Raw genomic sequence first — 21,024 nt, 5'->3', positions numbered from 1 at the left:
ACTTGTGAGTTTAGAGAAAGCCTATGGTAAAGTGAATAGGCTTAAATTATAGAATGTTTTGCTGAATGTAATAAATACAGTATATAATTATAGTAAAATATATATAATACAGTGATTAGTGAACGGTTCAGCATTGAGCAAGGAGTAAGTCACAGATGTGTAATGTTCCCTTGGTTGCTCACTTTATTGAATGTCTTATTGATGTATTAATTTGAGATATATATATGTACACCAGTATGCAGATGATATGTGTTTGCTGTCTGAGAACTTAAGTGAAATTCAATGAATGTTAGTTTGCTGGTGTAATGCAACCAGAAGCATGGATCTAAAAAAGAATGTAACAGAAGCCAAAATTGTTAGGACTGACAGGGAACATGAAGTAACTGCTGCACATAAACCTAGAGCACATGAATTTGTATAGCAGAAAGTTTGCCACAGATGGGAAAATGGATGGGGAATTTTGAAATGTATATGTGCTTTAGAAAAATGTGGATAATATGTAAGAATGCAATTTATCAAAAGATGCCAAAATAGCCTAAGGCTGTGCTTTTGTCCACACTTGTTAAATGAAAGTAAAAGTTGGGTGTGTTATCCCCCAAAGAAGTAAGATGATAGGTAAGTATTTATATATATAAGAAAGGAGATGAAAAAGAATGTTTTATCAAAGGAAGAAAGGAAGGGGAAATGTTGATTTAAGAATGACAAATCTGCCCTTCCTTTGGCACTCAGAGAGATTATAAAACAGCTTCTAGTAGCCTTCCCCAAGCTGGCACTTTTTAAATGTGTTACCTTTAGCAGACACTATGATTGGGAATTCAAAGAATTCTGTGATCTAGAGGATTTCAGATTTGAGAAAACTGCACAATGGGGACTTTCTTTTTCTTTGTTGTTACCATCGATAAATGCAAAATGGTGCTCTTTTAATATCATTGGTGATCTTGGTAAGATGATGAGTATCATGATGATGAAGAAGAATCAGTTGCATGTGCCTTCCTAGTCCTGGCATCTCCGAGTAGTATTAGCAAGCACTCCTGTCTGAAAACAGTGGAGAGCCTCGGAGGCAAGTCAAAATAGAAAATACAGAAGTGATCAGAGCAATAAGACCAATGTAAGATAAATGCATATGTTCCTTCTGCTGATGCAGTAAATGCACTAGATCCAATAGACATGGGTAAAGTTAACCCTCTATATGAGAATAAAACTTCAGATCACTCCTGGAATTTGATCTATTTATCACCATGTGTATGTTGTTCTTGTAGAAATGGAGAGGGCCGTTACAAGGAGTTTTTTTGAATTGTGTTTTCTTTTGTGTGTGTATGTATTATTTCTTTACACCAGTGAAGTATTTGGGATTGCTGGCAATGTCCAAAATCTTAAAAACACATCCTAAATCGGTACAGTCTCATAAGGATCTCATTCTCCAGTGCTTGGATGATAAGGATGAGTCCATCCGCCTCCGAGCTTTGGATCTTCTGTATGGAATGGTAGGTTTTGTATTTACTGTGAATCCTGGCTAATTTGTTTCTCGAAATAGTAAACTGTCTTCCTATATCAATGGTGGTGAACTTGTGGCACGCGTCTCAGAGGCGGCACTCGGAGCCCTCTCTGTGGGCACACGTGCTGTTGCCCCAGCCCCGCCTCCCCCCACAGCCCCCTCCTCACCAGCAGCCCCCCTGGAGGAGAGTTGCCCCCGAGCATGGCTCACGTGGAGCAGCGCAACCAAGGACATGGCAGCCAGGCAGTGTAGACAAGACTCTGCCCTCACGCCCCATTGTGCACAGTTGATGCTGCGGGGCGCGGGTAGAGGGTGTGGCTGCCATGGTGCTGCTGGCCTGCCTGGGCAATCTGCGGTGGGCCCTGGAGGTGGTGAGTGGCCCTGAGGGCAGGTGGGGTGGGGGTGGGGCAGGGGGTGGAGCAGGGGCAGGGGCAGGGCCAGTTTTGGGGCACTCAGTCTCTAAAAGGTTCACCATCACTGTCCTATATACTAGAGTGGCTAATATGGTTGTGCTAATGGAATGGAAAAAATGAATCTAAGATAGCTTATTAATTTGTTTAAGTAGTTTTATCCCTAAGCCACTTTCAAGGTAGCAAAGGAACTGGCAAGTCAAAAGTTTCCAGAATGAAGTATCTGGTGTAGCTCATAGGTTTTCTGCCAAGCTTCATCAAATAGGCATCTTCCCATGTCCTGTATAGAGACCAACATTTGCTAACTGGTGCCTGAGTTTCTGTTTGTTTGGGTTCTTGCTACAGGTGTCCAAGAAGAATTTGATGGAAATTGTAAAGAAGCTGATGATCCATGTGGACAAAGCTGAAGGAACAACTTACAGGGATGAGCTGCTAACCAAAATCATTGATATATGTAGCCAGTCCAATTACCAGTACATCACAAACTTTGAATGGTCAGTATTACCACATACTTAGGTCCTGCTTTATAGCCTCAGGAAGATTTCAGAAGGTTATACAACGTTTTCCTCCAAAATAAAGTTTAAATCTTGCATAATAGAGGTAATTCTCACTTAATGTCCATTTGTTCAGCACTGTTCAAAGTTATGGTGGTGCTAAACAAAGGGATTCGCAACCAGTCTTTGAAATTCCAGCCATTGCAGCACCCCCATGGACACATGAACAAAATTCCCATAAAGGAGGTGTGGTGCAGATGGCCCTTGAACCAAAGAACAGCTAATAAACCATATACTATCTATCCTATTGCTTCTTCTCCGTTTCTCTTTTATGGATAGCATGTCTTCCCCAAATGTGGCCCCCATCCCTAAATCTGTAGCTAACTGCTTTTGAGCAATTCTGATAAAGGCAAGGCAGAATAAACAGAGAAACAGAGAAAGCAGAAGCTGCCAATCACCATATAATGATTTGGGGAAGGGGACCTAGGCTGGGAACTAGAGTTTGAAAACCAAAAGCAAGCGGAGGAAGAAATTAACAAACGGTAAGTAGAGTATTTGAGTGTGTAGAAGCTGTAAGGATAACAGAGATACTAACATTGGAATGGTTGAAGGTTTCAGTGTATATGAAGGTTGTGCATGAAATTTGCCGATAAGCCTCCTGTTTATAATAATAGTCTCCCCTTGGTTTTTCTGCTTGCACATTGGTACCTCTTCTTATTTGCTTCAGGTACATCAGCATCTTAGTGGAGCTGACACGGCTGGAAGGTACAAGGCATGGCCATCTCATTGCCTCCCAGATGTTAGACGTGGCAATCCGAGTGAAGGCCATCCGCAACTTTGCTGTGTCCCAGATGGCCATGCTTCTAGACAATGCTCACTTGCTAGCCAGCAACACGCAGAGGAACGGAATCTGTGAGGTGCTGTACGCTGCAGCTTGGATATGCGGAGAATTCTCAGAGTAAGTGCTCAGGAATCTAGTTGTTTGAAAAGGAAGGGTTTTCAAGAAGCCAGGTTCTCTCTTATCCTTGATGCCTGAAGCGTTTCTTGTGACTCCCCTTTTCCTGTCCTGAACAAGAGGGAAAGAAACTCCCTAAGCTTTCCTCTTTACTTCAGACACCTTGAAGAACCCCAGCAGACCCTTGAAGCCATGCTGCGGCCTAAAGTGACCACGCTTCCAGGCCACATCCAAGCAGTTTATGTCCAAAACATGGTGAAGCTTTATGCCTCACTTCTGCAGCAGAAAGAACAAGCTGGTGAGAAGGAAGTGGCCCAGGAGGCAACCCAGATGATGATTGACCGCCTGCCACAGTTTGTGCAGAGCGCAGATCTTGAAGTCCAGGAGAGAGTAAGAAAAATCAGGCTCTTTTTTTATTTATTTTTTTGCCAAATTTGGGTTTTTAGCTTTGCATTTTGCTGAGTTTGAAATGAAATAAAATCCCCTTTCCTTTCCTTTCCTCCCCGGATCTTTAGGCTTCCTGCATCCTCCAGCTCATGAAGTACATCCAGAAGCTTCAGGTCAAAGAGGTCCCTGTGGCTGAAGAGGTGACTGCCTTATTTGCCGGGGAGCTTAACCCAGTAGCACCTAAAGCTCAGAAGAAAGTTCCAGTCCCAGAAGGGTAAGATGCTCTGCATTTTTTCCAGTAGTCTCCCAACTTCGTACCATAAGTAGCCTAGACCCATCTCATAGCCATAGAGCTGACATGAACCAGTAGATGATGTTTATATTTATGTGGGGTGGGGTGCTTGGCAACCTCTGTTTTAACAACAGGACGAAGATTAAAAGATCGGCTGCCATCTTCTCACATAACCTGAAATAGAGATTCGTTCCTTTCATAGTTTGGATCTCGATTCTTGGATCAATGAGCCACCTTCAGACAGTGACTCCGAAGATGAAAAACCAAGGACCATATTCCACGATGAAGAGCAAAGGCAATCAAAGCAACGGCAGCCTGAAGTGGATGAGGAGGAGCTGGCCAGGGTAAGCTTGGGGCAATTCCAGGGTGCATAAGATGTCTGGAGGCAAGCTTCAAATTCATTGGATTTTTTTTTTAATTGTCCTGAAAAAACCCCAGGAACCTTGCGTGTATGATTGCCAGGTTCTCATAACATTTCATTATTTTACAAGATTGTAATCATTTTTACTCATTTTTTTTAATGGGAAAATGCACTTAAATGGTTCTGGTCCTTTGATTGAGATACTGAAGCTGTTTGACTGATTGTATCTTGTTCAGCCTGTACCGGCTCTTTAACAATGCAAGTGACTTTTCTACCTTAATCTGGGATTCTTAGTCTTTATTCAAGTGGGAGAGGAAACATATTTGAATTTCCTTTGCTTTTTGTTTGTTTGCTTTTTTGTTTTAAAGCGTCGAGAAGTTAGGAAACAGGAGCAGGCAAATAATCCATTCTACATTAAAAGTTCTCCATCTCCACAAAAGGTAAGCAAGGCTTATTTGGGGGAATAAAATAGTGACTTAGTGATAGTGAAACATATGTATCAATTGATTTTCTTTTTAAGTGTTTGCATGCATCTGTCTGACTGCTGCGTCTGTACATTAGTGCTAAATTCCTCTTCTTTTGCTTTCTCCAGAGATACCAGGATAGCCCCGGTGTTGAGCACATACCTGTGGTTCAGATTGATCTCTCTGTTCCTTTAAAAGTTCCTGGTAAGAGAATTTTATGATGGATTTCAGCATCATTTGCTCAGTATCTTGTCTATATTCATTGGTCAGACTTGAAGACCATTGTTTATATAATCATCACTCAAAATAAGGGAGATGTTAGGAAGCTTGGAGAAACCTCAAGGTTTTTAGAAGTTAAAAAAAAAAATCTGGTACAGGAATCTGAAAATCAGGTCATGAGGACTGAGCATAGTTAATAGTGAATTCTGGCTGCTTAGAGAAAGGCAGAAAAGTGGGCACAGCTTCCGCTGTTTCTCTGTGAAAGTCAATTCCCAGCATTCTTGCCCTTTCTAGGCCTATTTATGTTTCTTGACACAAACACACAGGTATGTGTGTGATATATATACCTCAAGCGTATGACTTTCATTTAGGACCGAAACCATAATAGAATAAACAAATTTTAACCATTTTGCAGAAGGCCTGGAAAGACAGTGCTGCCTATATTTCTGAAAGAAACACTTTCCCAAGTGAGGGGCCACTACAAAAAAGGCCACCCACCTGGATGGGCAAAATAAATTTGGACATAGCTGTGCTTGACATAACATGTATATCTCAACTCTAAAGTCTGGCCACATAGAGTCTATTGCAGTAATCCAACGGTGTAATGTTCAAGGCATGAATTGCTGTGGTCAGGGCAATTCATGAACCTTCTGAATTTAGTCTATATTGGTTTCTTATCAATAGTAATCTTTTTAAAAATGTACTTTGGTTAAAAAGAATTTAATGTCCTGTAGAATATAATACAATAAACTGAAATTCTTAAAAACAGAGTGCAACATAGAGACAAACAATTAAATTTAAAACAACAGTTCAAGGACTGCAGTAGGTAACTGGTTAGCTAAATCAGTCAGTTTACATCCTGCTTTTCAGTCAAAAACTTCCTAACCAGCTTTAAAAATAGTAGTCCTCAACTTAGTGACTATTTGAAGGTACAACCAACCAGAAAAGGGGAACTTATAGTCTGGATCCGAAATTCCAGTAATCGCCGATAACCTGCAGCTAAGTCATATTTATGGCTGTTTGCAGTATCTCACAGTCATGTGAAAGCCAGCAGTTCCGTTTTTTGGCAAAACTGCACCACTAGCAAACCATGGATTTGCCTAATGACCACAGTGTTCATTTAACAACTGTCACAAAAAGGTCATAAAATCGATTCAGTCATGTAACTGTTAAGACTTAAGACCGTAAAAGGCAGGATTCATTACAGTCGTAACTCAACTACTATCTGTACTGTGACAGTCTCCATGCAGCATTTTAAAATCTAAAACAGCAGTCTCCAACCTTTATGGCTTGGTGGCCTGGCGGGGGAGAAGAGGAACCGGCCCTCTCCTTGCACAAGTCCGGTTGCTTATGCGCATCAGACCGTTGCTTGCTCAAGTCAAGCTGTGCACATGCGCCGGCCAGCCACTCTCACGGCCCAGTTCCACGGCCTGGTAGAGGGCTGTTGCCTGGGGTTGGGGACCCCTGATTTAGAAGACATAATACACAAGGAGAAAAGGAGGAAGGGGGAGGGAGAAGAAAAATAAGCAAGTTTGGATACTTCCAGGTTATAATCTTTATCATGGTTCTATATAATGAAATATTTCAAATAACTTTATGAAATGACTGCTGGTATGTGACAGTTGAGAGATCTCAACTTTTTCTTAGTGTTATGTCAGTGTTTGCTGGCTGGGGAATTCTGGGAGTTGAAGTCCACACATCTTAAAGCGGCCCAGGTTGAGAAACATTGTCTTATGTAATTATAAAGATTGCAGGTGAAAATGATACGGTTAAATATTTTCCCTTCTCTCATGCAGGATGATCAGTGATCATCATCTTATTAGCAAAGTTTGTAGTTTGTCCAAAATTAGTCACTTTTTCTTGGAATTTAAATCTGGTTGCTTTTGACAGCACCTTAATAAAGTGAAAACTTTCCTTTCTAAACTGCCTTTAATTCAGTAGCCATAGAATCCCATACAATCCCTTCTGGAAACTACTTTTCTCTCTTCTGGTCTTATCAGGTTTACCAGCATCTGACCAATATGTGAAGTTGGAAGAGGAGCGACGGCACCAACAGAAACTGGAGAAAGATAAGAAGAAAAAGAAGCAGAAGAAAGAAAAATGGGGCAAGAACCGTCGTCACAATTCCCTGCACACAGAGAGCGATGAGGATATTGCACCTGCCCAGCATGTGGATATTATCACAGAGGAGATGCCAGAAGTAAGTGCCGCAGGGCTTTAAGCCTTCCTTAAACCTCCATCCACCAGGCTAGAAACCAGGAGATTGAGAGAGCTAGTCCCATTTTAGGCATGAAAATAGGAGGAAAGGGTATTAGGTATATTCCTCGCCTTGAGTTATTTACAAAAACAATAAGGACAGATTATAAATAACTAAATGAAGGGCACTTTGGTTCACGTTCCTGCTCCATTGTGTGACCCTTAAGCCAATTGCTAGGTCTGGGCCTAGCCCTATGAATGGTGGGCAGGGCCTGGCTATAATAAAGGATGGAGCACAGCCTCAAGTAGATACAGTTGCTCATTCTCTTTCTAAATCCTCTTTTTTCCTTCTTTCTCTTAGTCTCCCCAGGAAAGAAATACCTGCCACAGGTTCAGATTGGCCACTGTTAGAGAGATTTTGAATGAGGGCTAAAATTATTCAAAATTCAGCTATCCTGTTCTTGATATATTTTACAAGGATGGCACAGCTTGTAGATGGATGTTTGTTTTTCAACGCAACAGGCTATTTTCCCGCCATTCATGTATCTTTGCCACCAAAGATGGTACTCGGCAAGTTGCGTACCAAAGAATGAAGCAAATGTGAACTTCAGCCAACAAGTGCTTTTTCCAGTGTTGCTTTCGTCAACAAAACTGCTTGATCAAAGGGGGAGGATTATAGAAATGGGACTAATTGGTTTAGAACTCCATAAACAGAATAAATCTAAAGCACCCTTGAGGAACAGGAACATAAATACTGTCACATTTTGCCATTGTTGCACACTCTCTAATTTTGGTCTCCCAATCTTGTACTTTTTATATCTCTTTACTGGTAGTTTGTGCGTATTTTTGTTCTGATGTAAATTTCCTAATGATTTAGTAGGCAGGGAGAGAAAGTATCTCAGTTTTCCAGTGGTCATCTACATCTTTAAAATGAATAGTTTAGTAAAACTAAAACTAAAAATAGTTTACTAAATTACTCTAGGTCAGATGTCCCTAATCTTTTGGGCACCATGGACCAGTTACGTGGAGAGAGGTTTTTCTGCGGACTGGAGGGGGATGTGGTTTTCTGTGCTGCCTGCATCCTGTGGATGGGGCTTCCCTTGTTTGCGTGGACTGGTTGCTGGCATGCTACAGCCCGGTACTGGTCTTTGGACCGGGGGTTGGGGACCCCTGCTCTAGGTAACATAATAGAAGCATTTGTCTATAAATCAAACAGGAATCACAACTATCTTTTCCTTTGAGAATGGATACCTTTTATGTAAACTCATTTTCTGCCTCTTATGCCTCTATTTAGAATGCTCTTCCCAGTGATGAGGATGACAAGGATCCAAATGATCCCTACAAGGCCCTGGATATTGATTTAGATAAGTGAGTACTAATCTTGGCTCTTGCACAATCCTTTAAAATTCGTGCCAAAATGTAGTGCTGACTGTGACAGAGAGCGGAGTTTATTAAATGCTGAACATGGTGTACTCATTATGCTCTACATAAATTAAAGTAGACAAGCTAAAGATTTGGGCTTTAATTCCTAAACTCCTGGTTTTACAAATTTAAATTATAGAATAGCAGCTTGAATGTTATCTTGGTACATCTGAGATCTGAATATGAAGATGCATTAAAGGAATTCAAGAGTGGTAATGGCTCAGTGTTAGAATGCAGTATTGCAAGCTGACTCTGCCCACTGCCAGGAGTTTAATCCTGACCGGCTCAAAGTTAACTCAACCTTCTGTCCTTCCGAGATCGGTAAAATGAAGGCCCAGATTGTTAGGGGCAATATGCTGACTCTGTAAATCTCTTAGAGGGACTGTAAAGCATTGTAGGGTGGTATATAAGTCTAAGTGCCATTGCTGTTGTTATTAGGGTCTTCCAAAGGGAGGATTGCAGGCTTGGATCTTCCTTGTGCCATTAAAGAAGGAATGGAGAAACCTGCAGCTTTCCAGATGTTTCTAGATTGTATCTCTTCTGTCCCGAGCCTTAACCATGCTCATTAGTCTTGATGGGAATTGGAGTTCAACTAACAGAGGTCAATTAGTTTCAGAATCTTACTATACTAGTTACCTAAAGTTCAAATAGAGGCAAAAATACGTTTTTCAACACTGTTCCAGGAGACATTGTTGGAATCTTGTAGAATTTCTCTATTTTGCCTTTGGATTATTTCCATTCCCAGAAGTTGTCCTATCCTGTAGTCATGCTGTTTTTTTTTCTGTCTGTCTGTTTCTCATACACAGTCTGGTTTCAGGGAATTCTGGCAGGTAAGTTCCCTCTTTGACAGCGTGGAAGGCTAATTGCTTCTGTTCAACACTGTAAAACACAACATGGTAAATGTCAGCTGTTTTTGCAGAAAAGTTTAGACCAAATCTTTAAACTTACACTAAATCTCTACATTTATAGTTTGGAATAAAACAGCCAGTCTATGATGATTAGTTGCACAACCACTGAATCCTATCATCAATCTTATTTAAGCCAAAGAATAGTGGCCCTGCTACTACATTTACACACATTCCCAATCTTTGAGCAGAGATTTGAGAAACTGATATTTTGAGAGAAGTGTTGGGCTTTACAGTGTGAACTGTTCCTTTTCCTCTCCTCCTCCTCCTCCTCTTCCCACTTCCTGTAAAACGAGATTCAAGATTAAAATTTTGTACCAAGGAAGAACCTCCAGTTGCTTCAAGATGAATACAACAAATTGCAGAATTGATAGGAAGATTAAATTATGCATTTCCAAGTGGGCGATACTTTTCTTTTCTCAATTGTTTTTCCACTTAATAAAGGCTGACAAACTTTTTTCACAGAAGTTCTGTATTTGTCATTAACAGCAGAAATTCTGACCATGAGGAACCCAGGGATAGGGGGGGAATGAATGAATTGTAATTCCGATCTGAAAAAGTTAAAAGTGAGCAAATAAAAAGTTTACTATATTTGCATTAGGGAACATTTCCAAGCTTTCTGAATGCGACGGCAAAAATAATCAGGACAGAAGTTGTGTTCTTCTTTTTCAGACCACACAACTCTAGATTTAAAATGATCCGAATTTTTAAAATGTTGCACCTTTGCTTCTGGGAAAATGCTACATGAAATTTTCTCAGTCTTCACTCTCTGGAATTTATTCCAGTGCCTAAAGAAATTGCTTTGCTTTTATGTCGAAGAATTGTACAAATGAAATTCTAACCATTTTGTTCAATAAATGTCATTTAATTTCATGCAATCCACTTTAGATTGTGTTCAATTATATTTCACCATATATGTAGTGGAACTAATTCACTTTGACATGCTGTGCTGACCCTGAACTGCTGTTGGAAGTTGGGATAGATATTTGGTGGGATTTCATTCAACGTCTTATCTTTTTTTTATTAAGGCCTTTAACAGATAGTGAGGCACTTCCTGTGCAGAGGCATCGAAATGCTGACCATCTTAAATCTCCCGAAGAAACACAAGCTCCCCCGGTTGAAAAGAAAAGCAAGAAGCCCAAAAAGAAGGAAGAGAAACACAAAGAGAAAGAGAGGGAGAAAGAAAAAAGAAAAGAGCGAGAAAGAAAAACAGATGAAGACGACAAAAAGGTCCTTGCTTCTACCTACCATATTATTTACAATAGTAGAAGTCCAATGAAAATTCTCAATAGGCATAGGTGCCCACAAGGAGCAGTGAAATGTAGCCTATTTCAAAGATTCTGGCATAATAAAAACATATATAGTATTTATAATATTTATGCATGTATTTATTATAAATATTCATAATGCAAATAATAAGGATGCTCAGATATTTCTGAACAAGCATGATATATTTGCAAATATAACGAGAATTCTAGATCTGCATTTAAATTACTATACCTTGAAGTTCAAATGCATATAACCCAGTAGGTAAACATAAATTGACAGATAGTGGCAACTGTTGCACCTGTAACATTAAGAATAGCTTTAAGGAATACAGTCCTGGGGCACATAATGTTTATTCCAAACATAATGCTTATTCCAGATCACAGTGGCCAAGTTCATATCTCTTGCCGTGCTCAGACAAAGCAAACGACATTATGCCTAGTGCAGTTGGTGAGCCTTATAGAAGAACATGCGCTTTGAGTGCTTGAAATTGTCCCATAACAATTGTCTATAATACTTTTGGGATGGTTGTTCCAGCCTCAAGACGTGGACCTGTGGCTTTCTGATACCCCACCGCCTGTCCCTGCCATGGAGGCAAAGGTTAGTCTCTCCTTATAGAATGTGCAGCAGAACCTCTGAAAAGCATTTCCTTATCTAGAGGAGGAGGAGATAGGCAGAAATATTGGTTCCAATTGGCCACGGGAAGAAAGGTGATTCATAGCATCCTTTCCTTCCCTTCCCTTGCTATTTTGGATCCAAATGAAATATGTTGTTACGTTAATCTTTGCACTTAATCTACAGATTTGGGGGGGGGGAGCATTATCAGCAGTGTTGAGTGTTTTGATCTCAAAGAGTGCAGAGAAGTGAATTTCTTTTCCTTGTGATCTTAAGGAAAAAAACGTTCTTCTTTAAAGCATCATCTCCCTTAGGTGGAAGCATTCCATTTCCTGTGGGAGGTTCTGCCCCCTCTCCCCTCCCTCCCAACAACAACTGCAACTTCAGAAGAAGTATTATCCCCTGCAGTAAAAAAAAAAATGGTGATTTCTTCCCCATAGTTTTACATCATTATTAACAGATGATGCTTTTGCATTTCCTAAAATGCAGAGGTGCGTGTATCTAGGTCGGGAGAGGAGATTTTTTTTCCCCTGCTGTTCACTTATTTTCTCCAAGACTCATTACAACTGAGAGAAATCCCTGCCCTTTGCACATGCCGATGACCTTTATCCTAAGGAGACCTGGTTAACAGAAAAGGGGAGCAGCCAATAAGGCAGAGTGTCTTTTTGTGAACTCATAGTTGGAGTTGTGGCCATTGATTACAAATTGAGAACTATTAAGATATTCTTATAACTGGGACAGGCAACCCCTTCTCAGTCACTGTTTTTTTACAGCCCACCGAGTTCCCCGTGATTATACTAATGAATTCTGGAGACAAACTTTCAAATTATGAGAAGGTGGTTTTATTTATTTGGTGTTTCTTTTTTATATACTTTTTTTTTTTTTACAAAACTAAGCAGTAAAAAAAAGGCCTAACATTTCTACTTTAGTCAAAACACCAGAAAGCCAAATGCAAAAAAAAAAAGGATATAGAAAATCTAGCCCTGCCTCTTTCACCTATGTCATTTTCATACACACCTGCAGTCTCTGGCTACAAACAAGGTTGCCCTTATCTGCCTTAACATCTTTAGGATGTGCTTTGAGTGGGCTTGGCGACCCCATTAAGTGAGAGCAAAGATGCTGGCATGGACTTTCAGTTGTTGGGCTCCTTTGTGTGGCCCCATTTCCAAAGAGGCTTAGAGAATTAGGCTGGCTACGTTTAGAACTTTGGACTAATATGAACAGGGAATCCCACCTGGATGACTTGACCCACAGATTTTCTGTGATGTTCCCAGATATGGTCCCTTAAACCAAGCTGGCTTTTATTATCCCAGTTTGTTTCTTTAGCAGAACCTGCCTGAAGTCAGTGTAGATCCAACGGAACCCGAAGAACCTAAGAAAGAGGAGGAACTTCAGGAAGAAGACGAAGGAAAGGTGAGTTGCCTAGAGAATTCCACTTTTATGTATTTTGCCTGGGAGCTGATGCTTCTCAGCTAGTCTCTGATAATGGCACCCTGTATCTTATCTTAGCTGGGGATATTTTCAGCCTCATTTGAATCTGCTATAATTTCTGAGCTGCTTTTGATCAACAGACAGAAGGCTAGGTTGGTTAGCATGAATTTTAGCAGCCGTTTCTGTCAGATACATGACTTGTCCAAGGCAAACAGCTTTTACTGATGAGCCAAGAGGCAGCTGAGGGACCAGGAAGCTGACTTTTGGGTTATGTGGACTTACAGAAATCCAAGCATAAAAAGAAGAAGCATAAGAAGGAGGAAAAATCCAAAGAGAAGAAGCTTCCAAAGCATCGTGACAGAGGGGATGAGCCGCAGACGGAATCTGTGCAGAATGGAACTCTGGAAGAAGAGCCATTGCCGGTGAGAAATTTGCTCAATGCAGAGAGGTTGTAATCATTCAACAACTGGGATGCTGAGACTCCAGAAGACCTGACTCTGGCATGGCTCTGTTGGATACCAGTTCCCCATCCCCTGGTTGAGGTTGTTGGGACTGTAATCAAGCATTATCTGGTTGTTAAGTTGAAGCCACATTACACTGCTTTGCTGTAAAGGTAGCTCCCGTTACATCATTCTTTTCTTTCCTTTTTCCTTGCCTTGATTTTTCCTCTTTCCCTCTTTCCCAGCCTATGTCAAGCTATGACCTCCTTGCTGAAAACCCGTACATTAAAATGGTGAGTAGTAGTTCATGTGTTTTTTCCCCAATTTTTGGTTTACCTTGATTTCTTTGAACTACCTACTGCGACTTGCTCTTGTCTTCCATAACAGTTCTTAGCAACACCAAGGAGATCCTAGTTTCTCTCGTGTCCTCTCCCTTCCAATGATTCTTTTTTCCAGACCTACGATATCCAAGGGAACCTCCAGAACGATAGCCAGGTTACCGTTTCTGTGATCTTTGAGAATAAGAGCAGCAGTTTCCTGAAGAGCATGGAGCTGAATGTTTTGGACTCTCTGAATACTAAAATGCTGCGGCCGGAAGGATGCTCCATCCACGATGGGATACCTGTCCCTTTTCAGCTGCCTCCTGGTATGGCTTCTGCTTCCTGGTGAGAGGGGATGGGTGGGAGTGAGCTTTCCAAAGATGCCTTTGTAAAGAATCTTGGAGGATAGGGCATATCTCTCTATGAGTGTGTATCACAGTTATATCTGAGCCAAACCTTTGAAGTTTACCTTAATTTTCGAGAGCGACATAGCCTCTCCTTGTTTGTGTTTCAGTTTATGGGACTAATTTTCAAAGGTGTGTATTCAGAATTGAACAGCTTCTTGCCATTGCGGGTCCATTTTCAGCCCAAGTAATCCCCAAAAGGTGTTGGATGTCAGATCATGACACACTATCTTTGTAAGAGTATTCCTGAGGACTAGAGTAGTGGTTCTCAACCTTCCTAATGCCGCGACCCCACAACCGGTCGTAATTCGAGGACTACCTGTATTTCCCTGCCCAGGAGCGCCACGTATGTGTGGTGCCGCCCCCTGCGCCGGCCAAGGCGTAGCTGGCAAGCGGCAGAGACGGCGCAGGCCGACCACCGGCTGGGCCACTAACTGGCCAAGCCCAAGGGAAGTAAGGCACCCGCCGGGCCCCACGCGCGCCAGCAACCCTCACTGCGCTCGCCGGCCTCCCATCTCTCACCCCTGGCCCTCTTTTACTTACTTTTAGTAGTTGCTCAGCAGGGAGGGAAGCTTTCCAGAAAGTTCGCCTTGCAGCACCGTTTGCAGACTGGGGCTTTTGGCGGGCTCAGCAGGGCAGAGACAGCCTGGACAATTCCTGTTGGCTTTTGAAAGCCAATAGAGTTAGACTCTATTCAAGAGAGTCTATTCTATTGGCTTTCGAACGCCAATAGATTCTATTGGCTTTCGAACACCAATAGAATAAAGTCTATTCTATTGGCTTTCAAAAGCCAATAGAATAAGAGAGAGTGGCACAGCTAAAGAAAAGGGGAAAAAATGGCGGACAGCCTTGTTTGGTGACCCCCCATGAAATGGTCATTCGACCCTAAATGGGGTCGCGAGCCACAGGTTGAGAACCGCTGGACTAGAGTATGACGCCATTGACATATCCTGGGAACAGTGCTTTTAATTGGTTCCCATAATACAGAGTATTTTTTAAAGGTGAATGATTATCTGAGTTAAAGAGAACAATGACAAACACATTGCACTGTGGTGGTAGTTTTCTCTAGCAGTTCTCTGTCCTGCCTTTAGTACATATTAAAATAATGTTGATTGATTGATATTGCTTATTGTTAAACTGCTAGTGCTTTGTACTCTTTAGTGGAGAAAATGGTTAAATATTTTAAAGATATCTGTGTGAGAAATAAGATTTTAAAATCATAATTCTCACTTCGGGGGGGGGGGAGGTTATATAAATCTAAGTAAATCCTGTTATCCTATTTTAAACTTTTCTGTCTTTTCCCAAATTTAGGAGTCTCAAATGAAGCCCAGTTTGTATTCACCCTGCAGAGTATCGCCATGGCACAGAAACTAAAAGGGACTTTGTCATTTATAGTCAAAGTAAGAGCCTATTATCCTTTGCTAATGCTGGGAAAATATTAAAGGGATTAAAGAGACATTAACATCAACTTTTTGATTTCTCAAAGAGATACCGCTCACTAGTTAGCTTGAGTGAATTGTTTTTCATCCTAGCCTGATCTTCTGAAAGAGTTGTAATAATCAGCTTGTGGCTTCTTTGTGCCAGCTTTGTGCCAAATTGACATATTTTTAAAGATGCTTTTCAGACAAACATAAACTTCAGAAATAGCTCACATCCATTGAACAGAAGGCACAGAGAAGTTTACAAATCTAAAGAAATTAATGCAAAACTCGGCGACCTATTGACCAGTACATTTTTCTAGAGTTGGACCTATCCTAGATATCTTCTACTTATGGCTTTGCTTGAATAAAGGTGATGGGATACTCCGGAAAGCTTTGTTCCTCCAGTCAATGACAGAAGCCAGAGTCCTTGTCCATACAGGTAAGCCTCGACTTATGGCCACAATTGAGCCCAAATTTCCATTGCTAAGCAAGACAGTTGTTAAGTGAATTTTGCCCCATTTTACGACATTTTATGCCCACAGTTGTTGAATCACTGCAGTTGTTAAGTTAGTAACAGAGTTATTCAGTGAATCTGGCTTCCCCAATGATTTTGCTTGTCAGAAGGTCGCAAAAGGTGATCTCATGGCCCCAGGACACTGCAACCAATCACAAAAGCATGCCAGTTGCCAGGCATCCGAATTTTGATCACGTGATCATGGGGATGCTGCAATGGGCGTAGGGGTGAAAAATGGTCATGTCACTTTTTTCAGTACCGTGTAACTTCGAACAGTCACTAAACGAATGGCTGTAAGTCAAGGACTACTTGTATTTGAACTTTGGGGGAACTGATAGATGGAGAGAGATATTTCCCTCAAGGAAGTAGGAAATGATCTCCCTGTAGCTATTTGTCGAGGCTTCCTCCTATTACAGCAACTCTCCCAGGAGAGTAGAACGATGTTCCCAAAGGATGTCGGAGATAAGCTTTAATATCCACATCTTAAAAGTTGCCCAGTTTGAAAAACCCTTTTCTAGGCAGTGATGGAGGATGGAACTGGCTTTCTTGCTGCGTGTGAGGAGAGAACCAGACCCAAACATTTCGCCATACAGGTAGTCCTCGATTTACAACAGTTCATTTAGTAGCCATTTGAAGTTACAACGGCACTGAAGAACGTGACTTATGACCGTTTTTTTACACTTACCACTGTTACAGCATCCCCATGGCCGTGTGATCAAAACTCAAAATGCTTGGCAATCAACTCATATTTATTTATTTATTTATTTATTTATTTATTTATTTATGAGACTTATATACCGCTTTAAGTGCGAGCACTCTCTAAGCGGTGTACACCGGTGAGCAATGTATATATATATATATATATATTTACATTGCCCCCAACAATCTGGGTCCTCATTTTACCTACCCCGGAAGGATGGAAGGCTGAGTCAACCTTGAGCCGGTGAGATTTGAACCGCTGACCTGCTGAACACAGTCAGCTAAAGTGGCCTGCAGGACTGCACTCTAACTGCTGCGCCACCTCGGCTCATTTATGACGGTTGCAGTATCCTGGGATTCAGTAACCACCTTTCGCAATCTTTTGACATCTTCTGACATCTAAGTTAATTCTAAAACTATCACACACCTGGTCGATAGGGACGCCAGATTCACCTAACAACCATGTTACTAACGTAAGAACTGGAATGATTCGCTTAACAAATGTGGCAAGAAAAGTCGTAAAATGGGGCAAAACTCACCTAACAAATGTCTCACTTAGTAACAAATTTTAGGCTCAATTGTGGTCATAAGTTGAGGACTACCTATATTAGGGAGATAAAATATCTAGGTTTTATCAAGAGGCAAGTTGGCCTTGTCTGGGATAATGATGTATTTTAAAGCCTGTGAAACCTTCTAACTCCCTCCCCTTCCAAGGATCGGTTTGGGCTGGTGCTCTTTTAGGAATGTTTAAACTAAGTCTCATCCAGTTGTTGGACAGCTGGTTTTGGTCCTGTGATTTATCTGCATTTGTCATTATGCTGCAGGATGATGAAGGCTCAACACATGAAAAGTTAGACTTTAAGCTGTACTTCAGTTGTGCCTCTTACCTAATTACGACACCCTGTTACAGGTAGGTCACATTACTTCCTGAAGAAAAGCAATTTGTTCTTGTTGAAAGAAATATTTACTGATGCTATTACCTATAGGTCAGCATTGTTATTCTGGCAGTGCTGTTGGTGTGACCTGATGAATTTCCAGCCAAAATTCAGTGAGAATGTAAGAAGAATGAATGTACCATTCTCAGACTTAATTACAGAGGTCCATAGCATAATTCCTATGAGTATTTGTCACAGCCCAAAATTACCCCTACGCATTCTTAAAATGAACACATTTCTTTTAAGAAGGGTCCACATCTTTTGAGCTTTGGGTAATTGCACAGAAAAAGGCTGACATTTGTAAAACTTGCAAACACTTACATTCTCGTGCAGGATTTCAGAATGGAAAAGCTAAAAAAATCTCAACTGCAGCAGTCTAGAAAGATTTACTACATTTAGGGGAAGAGTAATGAATGCCTGGCCATTAAGTAGCAGAATGTGTCAGTGTTTTCAGAGACATTGTGGGTTTTGCAGAAAGTTTTGAAGAAACTTGCATGCATGCTGGGAGATGTCCAAGTGTGCAAGGTAGAACCCTTTAGGAAATCTTGGAAGTGTTAACGTGTATGAAGAGAGGATGTATCCCTTCACAGCATCCATCCCTGAGTTGGAATGAGACAATTCACCACGGTCAACTCGCCATGGCCAACTTGCTGGTGCCATCTTGCTGCAGCCATTGCAGCCTCGCCGCTGCCATTTCACCATGGCCAACTTGCTGAGAGATAATTCCACGCGGGATAACTCAATGTTACCTGCCGCTGTTTCCTTTGACATTATTTCCCTTGACAATAATAGAAGCAATGTAGAAGAAACAGTAATAATAGTAATAGTAGTAGTAGTAGTAGTAGTAGTAGTAGTAGTAGTAGTAGTAGTAATAATAATAATAATAATAATAATAATAATAATAATAGCAAAGTTGGAAGGTACCTTGGAGGTCATCTAGTCCAACCCCCTGCTCAGGCAGGAAACCCTATACCATTTCGGACAAATGGCTGTCCAGTCTCTTCTTAAAAACTTCCAGTGTTGGAGCATTCACCGCTTCTGGAGGCAGGTTGTTCCACTGGTTAATTGTTCTCACTGTCAGGAAGTTTCTCCTTAGTTCTAGGTTGCTTCTCTCCTTGCTTAGTTTCCACCCGTTGCTTCTTGTCCTGCCTTCAGGTGCTTTGGAAAATAGCTTGACTCCCTCTTCTTTGTGGCAGCCCCTGAGATGCTGGAACACTGCTATCCTGTCACCCCTCGTCCTTCTCTTCATTAAGCTGGACATACCCAATTCCAGCAACCGTTCCTTATATGCTTTAGCCTCCAGTCCCCTAATCATCTTTGTTATCATCCACAGTGGTGGATAATATTTATCACATTGAGTTATCCTATGTGGATTGTCCCGTGGCAAGTTGTCCACAGCAAATTATAATCTGGCAAGTTGGCCGCAGTGAGATGACCCAGGCAAGTTGGCCGCAGCAAGTTGTCCTAGAGATCCTCTCTCAATACTTAGTTGTATCCATGAGAACACCTCAATGGGAAAATTAATGGAAATAATTGGTTTTTGCATTAAAATTAGCATACACTCAGAATGTGTAGAATTCAGAATATAATGTAATTAGAAAAAGATCAGATGGTTACTGCTGAGTAATAAATTATTTGGGTGTAAAGCATAAAATATTAGCAATTTCAGACATCTTGTGTTACAGCAGTGAGCCTGTAGATTAGCGGTGTCAAACTCGCAACATCACGTGACGTGTCGCGACGTATCGTGACTTTTTTGCCATTGCCAGCAATGGGTGGGCGTGGTTTTGCTATGATACATCTGGCAGTTTGACACCCCTGCTGTAGATGAATAAATGGAGATAGCTGTCTGGAGGATTTTGCTGTCAACCAAATGATAACACCTTTCATATTATTCCTTGGATCTGCTTTTTCTAATGTTCTCTAAAGAACACACTAAGGAGATGACTAATAGAGGCAGCATCCCCAAAGATTGCAGAAAGCGTGTAATCCTTGGTGCTTTCTGGGCTTGGTTGTTTGCTTTGCAGATTGGTGCTTTGTGGGCTTGGTTGTTTGCTTTGTTTCAGTACACAACTAGGTAACATCATCCAATCGGGCAATGTTTGCAAGCGAACAATCAACCCAGAGAGCACCAAGGACTCCACAGTTCAACCCCGAGTTACATACATTTTCTTCTATTTAAATTACAGAAAGTAAAAATGGACTGAGCTAGGAAAGAAGTTTTGAAATCCCCTCTAAGTCAGTGGTTCTCAACCTTTTTAATGCCGCGACCCCCCCCCCCAACCGGTCGTAAGTCGAGGACTACTCAACCGGTCGTAAGTCGAGGACTACTCAACTGGTGCAGCACCGTTTGCAGAATGGGACTTTTGGCTTTCAAAAGCCAACAGAATAAAAGGGAGTAGCACAGCTAAGGAAAAGGGGAAAAAAATGGCGGACTGCATTGTTTGGCGACCCACATGAAATGGTCGTTCGACCCCAAATGGGGTCCCGACCCACAGGTTGAGAACCGCTGCTCTAAGGCAATAACAGACAAGTCAAGGTAGAAGTTATTTATTTATTTTATTTATTTATGAGACTTATATACCGCTTTAAGTGCAAGCACTCTCTAAGCGGTGTACACCAGTAAGCAATGTATATATGTATATTTACATTGCCCCCAACAATCTGGGGGCAATTAGCCGTTCTGCAATTTCCAACTTCCTCTACCTGCTCATCTAAGCTTCTTCCTCTTTGTATTTTCCACAGTGATGCTTTTGCCAAGCTGTTGGAGTTGGGGGACCTGCATGCCAGCTCAATTAAAGTTGATGGCATCACCATCCCTTTCCATCACCTCCTGGCAAAAATTTGCTTCCACCACCATTGCTCTGGTGAGTTCCTGCTAAAAAGACTACTTGCTCATATTCTAAACGTAAAATCAAATTGTTCTTGCTAGTTTGTAAATAAATAAATCCTAGAGCGGTATCTTGAGGTTTTAAAAAGGGGATAAAAACCATGCAAGCTTGCAGGAGGCTTCTTATTGTAACATTGTGTGAGTTGCTGTGCTAGTTTTGTCTCGTTATTAGAAGGAGAAATGTAATTGCTTGTGCTTCTCAAATGACTTCCCATGAGAAAACTGGTAATTAGGTGAGCCGAAAGCATCTCTTCTTACAAGAGATGCTTCACTGTAGCTGATTCGCTGTGCTGACTGTCTCAATGCAATTACTTGCTGGGGCTCAGTAATTTTGCTGCATCTACACCAATGTGATGTCATCAGAATCCAGGGATATGTGAAAATGAGGTGCCCTGGGGGAAAAATGGCTTGTTTCTTTTCTGAGCAATGGAAAAGGAAAGCAGACACTAAAAAGAGTGGAACAAATCCCAACTATCAATAAAAATAGTC

At 41.3% G+C, this 21,024-nt stretch overlaps 1 protein-coding gene across 2 annotated transcripts in view; it reads left to right on the top strand.

The window, feature by feature from the left end:
- AP3D1 (adaptor related protein complex 3 subunit delta 1) overlaps positions 1-21,024 on the top strand; it is a 57,463-nt gene that overhangs the window by 32,406 nt on the left and 4,033 nt on the right. Inside the window, exons 12-30 of one of the 2 annotated variants that reach the window (XM_039328466.1) lie at positions 1,339-1,484; positions 2,251-2,399; positions 3,127-3,357; positions 3,513-3,744; positions 3,870-4,015; positions 4,236-4,377; positions 4,763-4,834; positions 4,987-5,062; positions 7,078-7,277; positions 8,568-8,641; positions 10,629-10,830; positions 11,404-11,466; positions 12,811-12,894; positions 13,197-13,334; positions 13,598-13,645; positions 13,809-13,998; positions 15,388-15,476; positions 17,535-17,620; positions 20,391-20,512. In XM_039328466.1, the coding sequence (XP_039184400.1) occupies positions 1,339-1,484; positions 2,251-2,399; positions 3,127-3,357; positions 3,513-3,744; positions 3,870-4,015; positions 4,236-4,377; positions 4,763-4,834; positions 4,987-5,062; positions 7,078-7,277; positions 8,568-8,641; positions 10,629-10,830; positions 11,404-11,466; positions 12,811-12,894; positions 13,197-13,334; positions 13,598-13,645; positions 13,809-13,998; positions 15,388-15,476; positions 17,535-17,620; positions 20,391-20,512 (2,490 nt within the window). Of the gene's footprint in view, positions 1-1,338; positions 1,485-2,250; positions 2,400-3,126; positions 3,358-3,512; positions 3,745-3,869; positions 4,016-4,235; positions 4,378-4,762; positions 4,835-4,986; positions 5,063-7,077; positions 7,278-8,567; positions 8,642-10,628; positions 10,831-11,403; positions 11,467-12,807; positions 12,895-13,196; positions 13,335-13,597; positions 13,646-13,808; positions 13,999-15,387; positions 15,477-17,534; positions 17,621-20,390; positions 20,513-21,024 lie in introns of both variants that reach the window. The other variant, XM_039328464.1, reaches the window with a different exon arrangement.

This window comes from Crotalus tigris, unplaced genomic scaffold (genome assembly GCF_016545835.1).
Source record: "Crotalus tigris isolate CLP2741 ecotype Arizona unplaced genomic scaffold, ASM1654583v1 scf7180000024379.1109085, whole genome shotgun sequence".
In the NCBI taxonomy this organism is placed as follows: domain Eukaryota; kingdom Metazoa; phylum Chordata; class Lepidosauria; order Squamata; family Viperidae; genus Crotalus; species Crotalus tigris.
The sequence above is the reverse complement of the archived record's forward strand: the minus strand, read 5'-3'. Positions and strand labels throughout refer to the sequence as shown.